Raw genomic sequence first — 13463 nt, 5'->3', positions numbered from 1 at the left:
TGCAAACTTAAGCCTTTAATCAAGACTAGACAGCCATAACTGAAACAAGTTTTTTTTTCATTGTTTACCTGCACCTCCCTACGGTGCTGTATAAATTTTGATAATTTCTGAGCCTTTCAGGTTAGGGTTGCTTATTGAAAGGAGTAATCATTTAGGGCTTCGTCCTAAAGAAATTTAAGTGAAACTTTTATTAACCTAAAACATTAGCAACACACAGCACTTTTTCACAACCAGCAGCCTGTCTTACTTTCATCTTTTAAACAAGCCATTTGTGTATATCAACTCCTCCTCTTATAGTCACATTTTCCGTGTATGTCATGCAAAGAATTAACTGACTGAATACAGTTTTATTTTGTCCTGGTTCTTTGCCCATCATCATAGCCACAAATGAACACTTTTGGTAGTATTGATTCAGTTTCTAAACAGCAAGCATCCATGCTTGACTTTCAACCCAGGTTTAATGAACAAATGGGAGAAATAACATATATTATGTGACAGAGAAGCCATTGATAATAATCACTCCGCTCAGAATAGTATTTTTCAAGCAAAATATAACTATTTGGACATCTGGAGGGCTTACATTAACCTACCTGCTTAACTTTAGATGGATGTATTGGTATCCTTAATGTGAGGTGGTGGTGGGGCTTTTATCATAATCCTAATCATTATTAAAATATAATAAAGAAAATAATATTTCTGCTTGTTAAATTTGCAAATAAAAACAATGAATAAAAAAGCATGTGCGGTTAACTTAAAATTTTGTTTTTTATTTGTGAACTGAATAGATGTTTATTCCCGAGCCATCAGTTTCTGCTTCTTCAGTTTCTTTTGAGAGATCTGGGGAGAAAACAAAAGAAATCAGTATCACTTGACCAAAAATATTCACTGAATGCTGAAACCAATTAGAAAAAGTAATTTACCACACAGTATATTTTCCATAACTCCAGAGATTATTGTAAGAAGTACTGCAATCTATTTATCTATTACCAAGCACAGCTCCAGGAAAAATTATCAGAAAGCAAATAACAGACTATTATTTCCACTGGCAAAACTCAGTGTTTGGGTTAACTACTTATGCCAGAGATAGCCAATAGCAAACACTGTGTCTTCCAGATGTTTTGGACTACAACTCCCATCATCAGACAATTCTCCATATTGGCTGGGGCTGATAGGAGCTGGGAGTCCAAAAAAATTAGAAGACATCAACATTGGCTACCTCTGACTTGACCATTAAAATTGAAGTCACTTCTATCATTCTATCTCTATTACAGACTTCATAATTATGTTCAAGCCCCAAAGACAGGTAGACAATAAGTTAAACATAGAAGCTAAATTTAAGAGACTTATATGCTGTTTTTTGTTTCTGTGTTAAATCCTCCATAGCAGTTTACAATATTAGCCATTTACAATATTAGCAACTGTACAGACTTTCACATAGTTTTGCTGACTACAAGAATTTTCTTTTGTAAATACCTGCAGAAAATAGTACATCTTTGAAATAACTGACCTAATTACCATTGGAGTGCAACTCTAAAACACAAATTATATATCTGAACACATCTGAGTTAACATGTATAGGACAGCCCTGATCACTTCTTTAAAGTTTCCCCTCTTTAAATTACCTTGCCAAAATTAAAATCAAATTCTAGTTATTTTGGTGTCATTTTGGTTATCTGTACAGTTGAGTAAACATTTATTTATTTAAAAAGTTTCATACCTTCTTCTTTTGAGCAACTTCCTCTTCTGGCTTAGGGACAATTTGCTCCTTCTCTGTGAGGATCATCTCAATGTGGCAAGGAGAACTCATGTAGGGGTTAATGCGACCATGAGCCCTGTAGGTTCGCCTGCGCATTTTGGGAGCTTTGTTAACCTGAATGTGCTCAATTACCAGAGAGTCTACATCCAGACCCTGGGGGGAGGAATAAAAAGTTCTCATTACAACCCCGGAACAAAATAGGTTTTACCTAGTTCAAAGTGAATCACCAACTTTCCTAAACCACATCTGAAAAGTCAACTAGAAACCCCAGTAGTTACAGTGGCTCAGAATCTTGTGTTTGTTTCATGGTTATTCCAAAGGTGTCCTAAGATAGTCATCACTGCCACCAAAGTCTATTCAACATTAAACTGTACCCAAGAACCCAATCTTGCACCTTCAGCAATCCTTCTGTATAGCCCTAGTCTCTTACCGAATACTACTTCATATCCTCAATACCAACCCCAGTGAACCAAAGGTTTGTCTTTGCTTTTCAAAATTTGGATCACTACTACAGTGGTGCCCCGCAAGACGAATTTCTCTATGGGCTTGCTTCGCAAGACGAGAACGTCTTGCGAGTTTCTCCCTTTTTTTCTAAGCCGCTAAGCCACTAATAGCGCTAATCCGCTAATGGCTGTGCTTCACAAGACGAAAAAACTGCTAGACAAAGAGACTCGCGGAACAAATTATTTTCGTCTTGCGAGGCACCACTGTAGAACTGAAACTTAACCCAGCATGACAAGCTGCATGAAATTTTACCTTGAGCTCAGCATTGCTCTCAGCATTTTTAAGCATGTGCAGGAGGAACTCGGCACTCTTTTTTGGCCAACGCCCCTGTGTCCAGCCCCACTGTTTGGCCTGCAAGATGAGAGTTCAGTATGAGTATACTTTTGAAGAAAAATGCTAAACATGATTTGTTTTGAAGGCTGCTCAGAATCAAACGTTCTTTTCACGGTTAATCCAAAGGTGTCCTAAGAAAGTCATCACAGCAACCACAGGCAAGCATAAGAGAACGTGATTCTATCCAACAACTCGTATGTAATTCCTCATAGCAAACTGAAAAATAAGGATTCAATGAACACCAAGTAATGTATCACAACCATTTTCCTAGAATTTTCCAGTTTCTGCCCCCCCCCCAAGGACTTGCATAGTGACTGTTAGCAATCCAGTTACTGCGAAATTGATCTGCAGTACAGAACACGCTTTCTGGTCATTGACAGATTTCTTCGCAGCTCATTGTGGCTTCAGTTTTTTAACACATGAACTTCCCCACGCATGTTCATCAATATTCACCAGCCTTCATGTTCAAGATACTCTTTGTACAACAGATATCCTCAAATGCTACTGAATGAAATTACTGCCTTTCAAAAAGTTTTCCTCAAATTGCTAACAGTTTTCTCCAAATCCATCCATACCTGGGCACATCTGCCAACGCCACCATTGTAACGACGGAAGGGAACACACTGCTTCTTTAGGGTCACATCCTTCAAGTACTTGGTAGCTTTTCGGATGTGCATACCCTTGATAGCCTGGGCAGTCTCACGTGTGTTCTAAAGGGATGAAATGACAATTGCATTATTGGCTATTTTTCCATTATGTATGTAGACTATAACTATGGTGCCATTTACTTAAGACATAGTCCCAAGCCACTGTTTGTATAATAAAAGTCTGCACTTGTATAGTAATTCTAGCTTAACTATGGAAGTAACTGCTCAGAGCCACTTAGTTGTTTTCATTATGAATCCAAAGGTGTCCTAAGTTGGTCATCACTGCAGTTACATTAATTTCACCACCCCTGAAACAAACATCAATCCCCTTTGAATTTCGTACTAATTGTTCAGATGTTCTTAACAGGCCATCTGATCAAGACAAGATTTATTTAAAAGAGCTATCTGGATATTATTTATGACATTATATATCAGGGAAAATTCATTTGCTGGGTGTGTGTTACAGAACTCCAGAAAAAAATTCTAATGTAACATCATGCTCTCCTTTTTGCAAGATTTGACATTACAGAAAGCTGACAAAAGTGAACTGCCTTCCACCTACTGACCAAGGAAATGCAAGACAGAGTCTATACCAAGTGTAATCTCTTCATTCTTCTGATACATATTATATAATCTTGTGCTACCTTGTTGTTGTTTCAGGATTTATTAGCGCTTTACTGTTCTGTTTAAAACTCAGTTAAAAATCAGAGAGACAGAGAGATTTGACTAGCCTTGGCAGGCAACCCCAAAATTCTACTCACTAGGACCCTGCACCTATTATTCCCCTGTTCCTCACCAGTTTGGAACCAGGAAGAGTGGCTTGCGAGTACCTAGGCAACACAGTAGCCAGGACAGTCCCCATTACCACCAGTTCTTGAACGAGCGATGTTAGATAGAGAATGACAACTTGTTTTGTGCAGCACAACAGGCTTTACAATAAAGTGTATTTGACCAGGTGATGTTTAGAAAATCTGATGTGACGATCTTGTGATTAAGCACCATAATCTATGAATTTTGCTTCCATCAAATTACAGTGTGGTCCACCCCACATCCACTGCTTTTTTCTTTTTTTGGGGGGGGGGGAATCAAAGTAAGATTTCACATACCTTAAAGTGAACACGAAGGTTGGACCCTCTTGACTTGCATGCTGTGGGGAGAAGGGATAAAAACATGGTAATTCTGAAAGTTTTGGTAATCACTAAAGTATGAGACACGTACCATAGGAAAAATACTTACATTTTGTGGGGTTCTCCGGATCAAGTGAGTAGCGGACCATCTTCAGAGCTTACCTAGAGGGGGGGAAATAAATATATCTTTCAGCATTGTAGCCGTAAATTACACACACTCTCCAAATTGCTGGTTAGAAAAAAGCTGCTCAGAGAGATGTTAGTATTTTCATTATTTAATCCAAAGGTGTCCTAAGATAGTCATCAGTGCAGCTTCAATTTTGACAACAATTTTGAACTATGTACCACTTAACCACCTTTCTGCAATACATACACATTCAAGGTTCATTCCCCCCCCCCCGCTATTTGCCACCCTATAGTGTAATTAAAATAAGATAATGTGCTATTAGAAGGTAAGGAGATACTATTGCCCTGTAAGGGTGATTGTGCCCATTTTCAAGTACTGTACATACATAACAAACGAACAACCCTACTATAAAGCACAACACTTGATGGCTTGCAATCCTGGTAGCACAAATAATATCGCTCCCCTGCCTTCCTCCACCACCAAAAGCAGTGATAAATTACACATAAATATGGTGTTCCTGGACTCTACTGCAAAAGGCCCTGCTGCATTTCAGAAGCCCACAGTACCACCCCTTCAAAAACATGCACATCCATATTTGAAGCAACCATGCGGCCTCCCTGCCAAACCCACGGGTGGGGGGAAGCTGGCAAAGAAGAGAATCCCAACTTTCATTTCACTTTTAATTTGTATATTGCCTTTCTACATTACTATACTCAAGGCAGTTTACAAGCTGAAGAAACAGCAAAGTCTACAGCAGAATCCACACACCTTATAACAATCCGATCCAATACAATAAAAAGAACATAACGTTAAAGAACTTGCATCATATAAAGTCGTATTCAATAACCCATTGGAAAACAACAGTACACAATGAAATTGAGCACCAGCAAATAATACAGCAGAAAATCACCCATAGCAATTACAATAAGCACTAAGCTATAATCAATAAAAAATAACAAGTCACAATGCACCAAAAGCCGCAGTGCATACAAGACCATGTAAAAGTATCAAATTGAGAAACAAAGGCACACAACTTATGAAATTCTCATTTTTAAACCCCTGAGTTTATCTTGCCTTCCCACTTAACCCACCCAAGGATGAGCCAAATGTACGAGGCCTATTTGCAGAAAACCTATATAACTGATTCCCTCCCCATCTGTTTCTCCCACGACCCACTTGCATTTCCAAAGGCAGGGCTTCCACATCCGGGGTTTTCAGAATCCCCAAGCCGCTTGCAGAGGCCATTTTCCCCCCTACCGCTCCTACCCGGACTTCTCCGGGAGCCCGAATTTCAACCTTCCCCGCCCCAAAGAACGGAAATACCGTGGCGGGCGAACAGCTATTCGCCTCCCTTCTCCATCTAAGGAGGGCTTCTGGGGACCCGGGCCGGGATGGAGGCCCGCGGCGGCGGATACCAGCCAAGGCCCAAAGCAGCCGCCATCAGACTCACCTTACAGCCACAGCTACCGCCGGGGAAAAGGAAGGGCGAAGGATTCTGGGAAGCCTTCGTACCGCTTCCGGGTCTCGCGAGAAGACGCCGCAAACGCGAGTTCGCCAGTAAGGGAGCGGGAAGGAATTGCAAAGGCGGGCGTGAAACGAAGAAGGCGCCCAGGCACCGTTCATAAAGTTGTATAGAACAGATAAAACGGAGAGAGAGAGAGAGAGAAATATAAATCTTTTGACATTTATATTCTGCGAAAAAATCCAACTCAAAGGTGCATACAAATCAAAATATAATCACAACAGTTTTTAACATTCAGTTAAAATAACCAAACATCAATGATATGCGTCTATATGCAAGGAAAAGCTTTTTTTCAAATCACTTATGCTGAGCAATATTAGCATAAATGCCATGGTGCTGCTATTTTAGTCCTATCAGATCATTGAGGTCTGTTTCCAAATAAAATAAAAAAATAAAAAAATTCCTTCCAGTAGCACCTTAAAGACCAACTAAGTTAGTTCTTGGTATGAGCTTTCGTGTGCATGCACACTTCTTCAGATACGATAAGTGTGCATGCACACGAAAGCTCATACCAAGAACTAACTTAGTTGGTCTTTAAGGTGCTACTGGAAGGATTTTTTTTTATTTTTTTATTTTGTTTTGACTATGGCAGACCAACACGGCTACCTATCTGTAACTGTTTCCAAATAGTCTCAGTTTTTAATTGTCTCTTCATATCTGATTTCCAATTTTAACACCTTTCTCTTCTTGGAATAGAATATGCTTCTGGCAACATTGGCATTAGCAAAGGAAAGTGCCTGGGGAGGGAATTCCATAGGGCACCACCACAGAAAAGGCTCTGCCTTTTGAGCCACCCAGTTCACTTTACCATTCCTGGAGGGCCGCACAACTTTCTGTACTGCCTTTTCGAGAGTGATACCCTTTGTATACTAATGGGCAGAGAGAGGAAATAAACAATTTTTACACTGGCAGTTCCCCATTTGTGGAATGCCTAGCTTGCTGAGGTGTATCTTCCTTCATTAAATTTCGGGATAGTTAACGTAAAGAAATCCTGTCTATCTAGGCATTTGATGGCTGAAAGACGTTGTCATGGCAATCCTAAACTGAGTGCTTTTAAAAATGTTTTATTGTGGATGTGCTTGTCACCCTGGGCTCTTTTGGCAGAAAGGGCAGGATAGAAAATAATAATAATAATAATAATAATAATAATAATAATAATAATAATACTGTTATGAGATTGTGGGTGTCAGACTCCCCTAAATTCCAAGGTCCCACGGCTGTTAGAATTTAATCAAGGCTTGGGAAGTTAAACCGAATGCCAGACTCCTAATCCCTGGACCCAGATTTCCGTGTTTAGGAGATTGCCTGGGCCAAAGTGTTCCATAAAAAGCAAAAAGCTGGAGACTGAGTGAGGAAGGCCTTGCATGGACGTGAGGGCATCAAGGTGTGTGTTTGTGTGTGTGCAACAAAGGATGGTTGGGTTGGTAATTGGAAATAGAAAATACAGAAACACATGATTACGCTCTTTGTGAGAATTCAGTGCTATGGCATCAGACAATATCCACCTGCCTACACATCCACAGACCTAACAGGTAACCAGCATCTGAGGGAGGGATAATGCTGTGAGCCCTTCCATCTTAAACTCAGTTTACATCTGTGTGTAAATAAAACCAAATATCACAAAGACACCACAGTCTCCAGTGACCTTTATATCCAAGGCATGCACTGGTACCCCTGAAATCTCTCACCATTCAGAGATTGGGGTGCACATAACAATAGTTTTCTAGATAAGAAACAATTAAGCAATGCAGCGCAAGTTAAAAAAAAAAAATCAGGCAAAGCCAAGCCACCAGGTGGAGCTGTTTACTATTGTCTTGACAGCTTGAAGAAAATCTGCATAATTTAGATGCAGAAACAGAAATTATGTATCTCTTCCACATCACTCTTTCTTTTCCATACTGAAGAAGGCAAAGTGAAAATAAATTTAATGATTCTCCTCCGAATCCTTGCAGTTGATCAACCTGTGATTTTTTGCTTATTTCTAGCAGAAATAGCTAACAGCCTAAGATGGTCAGAATCCATAGAGCTTCATTTGATGAAACCAAAAGCTTGCATTATACACAGCCCGTTCTCCCAGACTTCTGTTTTTGGGAACATAGTTCCCGGAATCCAGTAATTAATCTGGCTGGTCTGCGACTCACTAAGCTGACCACTACTAGGGCCCTGACATGGCTCAGTGGGCTAACTGATTGGGAAGGCTCTGGGAATTTCACTTTTATCTCCCCGCAGGGAAATAGTGTGGTGGATTATATTCTGATACCCTCTAAAATGATGCCCTAAGTGGCTGAGTTTTACATCGGTGATCCTATGCTCAGTGACCATATCCCTCTGCATTGCAAATTTGTCTTTCCATCGAGGAAGACAGAACAGTCAATTAATTCCCCACAGGAATCGAGTTAACGAGCATACACTATCTCTTTTCCAAAGCTTAGTGAGTTCTGATCGTGTGATCCATTTGTTCTCGGTAGAGAAAGGTGAACTTTCCCCTGCTGTTGGAGCCACTCGGTTTGAGGAATTTATTGATATTTTAATAACAGAAGTGTCCCATTTGCACCCATTTAGGCCACCTAAAATGAGAGGGATTGGCGCTTGGACTGACAAAGAAACCATAGCAATTAAAACCGAGATTAGGAGAATCTATAGAGAGTTCAGCGAGATGGGCAGCTCTCAATTGCCTGACATTTACTTCTCCAGATCCCGACAACTCAGGGAAACTATCCAGCTCAGCCAGTCAAAATATAATCAGGCATGCTGCCATACGCTACTTTCAGCCATCCTAACGAAAGATCATAAGAAATTTTGGAATGCTGTAGCAGACTCCCCACAGACACAGGATGATTCGTTGACATTGAGGGCTTTCTTCTCTCCCTGCTACTCTTTTTAAGCCAACAAATAGACATACAAAAGCGGGAACTCTCAGGATCCTTGTGGAATCTATGCAGCCCTGTTTCTCCCAGCCCTGAAGCCCTAAAATTATACAATTTAGAACAGATCGGACCTTGTACACCCCCTGGTGGAGCTTTATTTCACATGCTTCTAAAGTTAATTTTCAGCAGTTTGGAAGATTTTGTGTCCGTGACAGACAGGCAAGATCTCACGCGGTGGTTGTTGTTTGTATTTGAACTATTTTGAAAGCTGTATGCACTTTTCCCTTTTGGTTTTTCAGGTGTGATTACATACTAACAAAAACCTAACAAAATGTTTTTGCGTTATAAAATTTGCTATTTTCCGTCCTTTCTTCAACTCTTACCAGAGCATATGAGAGCGTGCCCAGCTTCTTAACTGCCCTTTTACTATATCAGGAGACTTTGTGGAGGGGATAGCTGTTTCTCCCAGGCAATGAGCTCCAGAGTTCATGAACTTGGATTAATAGGTTATTTGATTTCAGCTTAAGAAACTCACACAGTTTTCTCATTATGAACTCAGTCTTCCCATCGCTTATGCATAGTAAAATATAGTTAAGTCTTTAGGTTCAGGATTACAACCTTAACAAGTGAATTTCCATCATTTTGTTATTATTCTTCCTGTAATAATAATAATACTCATCCGGCCATTCCATGTACTTCCTTTTGACCCCCACTTGTCAAGTATCTCAATCCCTGGAGAGAGACTGCAATTATTCTGCTAGTGAAATTGAACTTCGCTGACTTCAGTAGGGGGTCAATTGACGCAAAGGCATTTCTGAACAACATAGCCTTGAGGTCCTGCAAAAATAATGTTTGGCAATACACCTATGTGTTAGCTAATGCAAGTTAATTATCAATCACTAAATACGAACAGAGTGTGTATGTTTTTCTTAATAGAATCGTAGAACCGTAGAGTTGGAAGGGACCCTAAGGGTCATCTAGTCCAACCCCCTGCAATGCAGGAATCTCAGCTAAAGCGTCCATGACTGATGGCCATCCAACCTCTGCTTTAAAAACTCCAAGGAAGGAGAGTTCACCATTGTCAAGCAGCTCCTAACAGCAGCCTATGCTCCATAGCCAGCATGGAAATAATTTTCATTAATTTCAATAGGTCTACTATGATAATGACTAATGTTGGATACAGACCATACCCACTTTTGACTTCCAGGCATCTCCTAAAGACTTCTTTTTATTATTATTAATGGCAACAGGTCTATGTAGTTGTTCAAAAATTTGTTAGTAGCCAGTCATTTTAATTATTGTTCTGTAAAAAGACGCTGATGTTGGGAAAGATGGAGGGCACAAGGAGAAGGGGACGACAGAGGACGAGATGGTTGGACAGTGTTCTCGAAGCTGCCAGCATGAGTTTGACCAAACTGCGGGAGGCAGTGGAAGACAGGAGTGTCTGGGGTGCAGTGGTCCACGGGGTCACGAAGAGTTGGACACGACTAAACGACTAAACAACTAAACAACAACAACAACATTGCTTTTAAAGATTTTTTGTTGCTGTTGCTGTTGCTGCTGTACACCAGCCTGATGTTCGCAAGAGGGCAGTATACAAATAGTTCCATAAGTAAAATAAATCTGCAACAGCAGCTTTCACATTTTCAAGTCTCAGAAAAACTTTGTCCAAAGTTCATGGATAGCAGCATGGTCTTTACAGCAAAGGTGGAGAAGCTGGAAACCTTGAGCAAATACTCGTGCAGGCACACCCTCCAAACGCTTTTGAGCAAGTCAGCTTTAAGGTTTCTGCCAATAAAAACATTGGGAGCTTTCGATCCTTAAAATTCCCGTTTCCTAGAAACCCACTGAACATGCCTTTTAAACTTGAAGCACGGTACAGTATAATGTTTTCTACTTCACACAAGGCTAGCCTCAGTGTAGCCCTTTGTGGTTGCATAAGCAGTAGGGAAATGCGTAGCAAAAGCAAAGTATGAGCTCAGCAGCTTCCCTAAAGACCGATATTCCAACAAACTTTGTCTAGAGATCTTATCCTCGTGATTGTCTGGTTCCCACCCACTTGCACACGCCCTAGATTCCAGGGCTTAGAATAACACCAGAAATATTCCTCGCTTGGCTAATTTGCAGGAATATGATCCTGCAAAATGCTTCAGTAGGTGCAATATGGGACCAAATGTCATTATTATTATTATTATTATTATTATTATTATTATTATTACCGTATTTTTCGCCCTATAGGACGCACCAGCCCATAGGACGCACCTAGTTTTTTGGGGGGGAAATCAAGGAAAAAAATTTTATTCCCCCCCCCAGGTTTGCACAGCCATCCCCAAGCTAGAAGAGGGAGACGGAGTGCTCCGTCTCCCTCTTCTGTATTAAGGGACAGCCTCTCTAGCCTCCGTGGGGCAGCGGCTTGCCCCGCTGTCCCCCAAGCTTGTGGGGCTGGCCGGGGGGGGGGGAGGAGAAGCAAGCTTGCTTCTCCCCCCCGCCAGCCCCCAGATCAGGTCGGGGAATAGCGGGGTGGCTGCGCTCCGCCTCCCCGCTATCCCCCGAGCTTGTGGGGCTGGCGGGGGGGGAGGGAGAAGCAAGCGTGCTTCTCCCCCCCGCCAGCCCCCAGATCAGGTCGGGGAATAGCGGGGTGGTGGCGCTCCGCCTCCCCGCTGTCCCCTGAACTTTTGGGCTGCAGCCTGCTGCCCGCAAGCCTTGCGAGCCTGCGGGACCTCCCGCCGGGCTTGCAAGGCTTGCAGATAGCTTCCTGAAGCCTGAAGAGCGAGAGGGGTCGGTACTCACCGACCCCTCTTGCTCTCCAGGCTTCAGCGAAAGCCTGCATTCGCCCCATAGGACGCACACACATTTCCCCTTCATTTTTGGAGGGGGAAAAGTGCGTCCTATAGGGCGAAAAATACGGTATTTCCATCATCATCTAGGCTTGCTAGCTGCTTTCCCCCCAAAGGTCTCCAAGTGACTTACAACACATTAAAAATGCAAATATTCATATGAACAAATACATACTATAAAACCACAACAAACAGTAGGTAGGGGATGAGGCAATTTATTAGGTATCCTGGTCCCAAGCTGTACAGGGCTTTGCACCAATGCACCTTGAACAGTGAATGCTCAGTTCAGCAACCCAGCATTTATTTCCACATTTCAGGCTTGGTTTCTTGAGTGCAAGGGGGTTTAATGGATGTTTCTGTTCAAGCCATTGTTTCAACGATATATGCATGTGATATTTTGTGATGGCCAACTGAACAAATGTTTTTATACAGTGCAATCTTGTAAGAAGCAAATTCCATTGAGGCTGACTCCCTGGAAAGTGGGTACACAAAATTGCAGCCTTCTAGAAAGGTGGATGTGTGAAGATTTGCCCATTGGTGGTTATTTAATATTAGGGATGTTGGACATAGCTGTCAACCGTCCCTTATTTGGCGGGAAACTCCCTTATCCCAGCGCCGTTTCCCGCTGCTGTCCCGGATTGATGATGTTCCTTAAATTTCCCAGGTTTCAAAGGAAGCAGCTCCCCTCCCTCCCTCCTTCCCTCCCTCCCTGCCAGCCAGGGAGGAGGGAGGCTCCAACTGTGTTGCTTGGCTGCATTGCTCACCCAATAAGGAGTCTAAGAACGACTGGGAGGTGGAGCTTGCATGCTTTGTGCCGATCAAATCAGCCGCGTTGCCTGGGGACTCGCCTTTGCTCAGCGCTTCCCAGCGGAGAGGTGACAGTGGTTTTCCTTGCTGCATCCACTTTGCCGGGTTGCTGCGCTGTGGGAACCACCGCTTGAGGCTTCGTTTGGCTGCTGGTTGACTAAAATCCCTTATTTTGGCTGCTGATCCCTTATTTTCGAGGCTGCTGGTCCCTTATTTTCAAATCTGTAAGTTGACAGCTATGTGTTGGACTGACCCAGATGGACAGACCATCAGGAATGTAAGAGGGTGGAATCAGGGCAGGAGAGGGTTCCTTTCTCATGCGGCACTTTAAAATTGGAAGGAATTCAAAATGTTGTGAGTAAGCAAGAGAGAGACGAATGACACAGGGGGTCATAGTAGCCAACTCCTAGGGGCTGTAGGGGCTTTGGCCTCCACAATAAAATATCTGAGGGGGCTGGGTCCCCCAAAAGTTTATGGGCATTCCCATTCAAATGGTGCATGCACACGGTGCCATGTGGTATTGTGAGGCAGGGCTTACCTGGGCCCCCACAATATTTTATTCAAGTTGGCACTCCTGCAGGGGCTGTTTCTAGGCAACCTGGTTATTGAGTATTAGTCCTGATTTGTTTGCAGGGAATTAGACAGCATTGGCTACTTAACAAGAATTCATTCTGATTTGTTTGTGGAGATATTCTTTTTTTTTAAAAAAAAAAAAATATTTATTAAGAGTTTAAAGATTACAAAAAGAAAGAAAAAGAATTAAACAAATCAATATAATACGATACAAAAACAAAAACAAAAACACTACATAAAACATTGAATTAACAAAACAAAACAAGAACAATTAAAAACACTTCCAATATTTTCAAGCTTATCTTTCATTCACTTGTTTCATTGACTTCCTCACGCCTCCCTTTTTGTATTCCACTTCAATTA

General features: G+C 41.8%; 1 protein-coding gene across 1 annotated transcript; it reads right to left on the bottom strand.

Moving 5' to 3' along the window:
- Window positions 1-746: 746 nt before the first annotated feature.
- Window positions 747-6030, bottom strand: RPL17 (ribosomal protein L17). Its single transcript, XM_081880849.1, has 7 exons — window positions 5945-6030; window positions 4477-4529; window positions 4347-4387; window positions 3169-3303; window positions 2513-2611; window positions 1718-1909; window positions 747-837 (listed from the first exon to the last, which is right to left on the bottom strand). Exons 2-7 carry the CDS (start codon window positions 4514-4516, stop codon window positions 790-792), a joined length of 555 nt encoding a protein of 184 aa, XP_081736975.1. The 5' UTR covers window positions 4517-4529; window positions 5945-6030; the 3' UTR covers window positions 747-789.
- Window positions 6031-13463: the final 7433 nt, after the last annotated feature.

Source organism: Podarcis erhardii (assembly GCF_964252035.2).
Source record: "Podarcis erhardii genome assembly, chromosome: 11".
Taxonomy (NCBI): Eukaryota; Metazoa; Chordata; class Lepidosauria; order Squamata; family Lacertidae; genus Podarcis; species Podarcis erhardii.
The sequence above is the reverse complement of the archived record's forward strand: the minus strand, read 5'-3'. Positions and strand labels throughout refer to the sequence as shown.

Excerpts from the sequence above, each read along its gene's own strand:
- RPL17 (XM_081880849.1), bottom strand. The coding sequence starts at position 4,516 with ATGGTCCGCTACTCACTTGATCCGGAGAACCCCACAAAAT. Across the intron at positions 4,388-4,476 it reads TCCGGAGAACCCCACAAAAT|CATGCAAGTCAAGAGGGTCC; the intron begins GTAAGTATTTTT and ends TTCTCCCCACAG. Across the intron at positions 3,304-4,346 it reads ACCTTCGTGTTCACTTTAAG|AACACACGTGAGACTGCCCA; the intron begins GTATGTGAAATC and ends TCATCCCTTTAG.